The 1,136-nt window shown below is 37.5% G+C and overlaps 1 protein-coding gene across 1 annotated transcript in view; it reads left to right on the top strand.

Annotated features, from left to right (window-relative positions):
* The window catches only part of LOC102673961 (ELAV-like protein 2), a 27,947-nt gene that overhangs the window by 10,185 nt on the left and 16,626 nt on the right, over nt 1-1,136 (top strand). Inside the window, exon 6 of the mRNA XM_031513748.1 lies at nt 947-1,134. Within this exon, the coding sequence (XP_031369608.1) occupies nt 947-1,134 (188 nt within the window). The remainder of the gene's footprint in view (nt 1-946; nt 1,135-1,136) is intronic.

The following is a 1,136-nucleotide window of genomic DNA, read 5'->3' as shown; positions in this document are numbered from 1 at the left end:
ATTATTATTATTATTATTATTATTATTATTATTATTATTATGATTATTATTATTATTATTATTTTGCGACCGTGCCCTCGATTCAAGGTACACACTCACACACGCAAAACACACATACGCATACACACATACGCATACACACATACATACGCATAAATACACCTTTTCACACCCCTTTTTAGCGCGTTATCAAACTCATTCAGTTTGAATGGAAGAAAACATGATCGACTCACTCGAGAACACGCGACATCGGTGTAAAGAAACGAATCTGCGCGCACCGAGCCACTCGTTCGAATGCACTTGATTGCATTCCACACAGAATTCGTCGTTGATCACGGGGTGGAAAATATTTGCAAGAAGAAGGTTCGTTTAGCATTCACGATCGATTTATTAGAAATCGACAAGTATCGTTAATGCAAAGGCAACTTTCTTCGACGAATTGGATTTCTATTCCTATTATTATCAAAAGAATCGCAATGCGATGGATTTTGTGAAAGGATTATTTCCTTGTTATTAATATTTTTTTTAACTGTTCCAAGATTTTCCTACTAAATTGCACCGTTATCTTTTATATATAATGTGTATATATATATATATATATATAGAAGATACAACTAACATTAATCTAAATTCATGAGTGTTTTCCTCGATAAAACTTCCCTTATACGATAAAATCATCCAGTTTCATTGCGAGGGAGTGATGCGCCGCTATATTATATCATGCCGCTTTCCAATTTATTTAATCCAATAATATAATACATTGTTTTTTATATTCAAAAAACGATTAATTGCTTACGATTTAACCGGAACATCTTGGACCATTGGAAAAATAACTTTTCCTTGCAAGAATCGGACGCGTGTACGCGTAGTCACTCAACAGTCAACGAGGAATCTGGCAATGTTGTCGCTTCGTTGCCCGATATATTCGTCCAACAAAAATTCACAGAGAAGATGATGGACCCGTTGAATAACTTGAACCGATTACCGACAGGATTGTCGAAAGGGGTCGGTTTCATAAGGTTCGACCAGCGGGTCGAGGCCGAGAGGGCGATCCAAGAATTAAACGGTACCATTCCGAAGGGCTCGTCCGAGCCGATCACCGTCAAGTTCGCCAACAATCCGAGCAACAACAACAA

The sequence above is a fragment of the Apis dorsata genome, unplaced genomic scaffold (genome assembly GCF_000469605.1).
Source record: "Apis dorsata unplaced genomic scaffold, Apis dorsata 1.3 scaffold_734, whole genome shotgun sequence".
NCBI lineage: Eukaryota > Metazoa > Arthropoda > Insecta > Hymenoptera > Apidae > Apis > Apis dorsata.
This window is presented reverse-complemented; position numbering and strand designations above follow the sequence as displayed.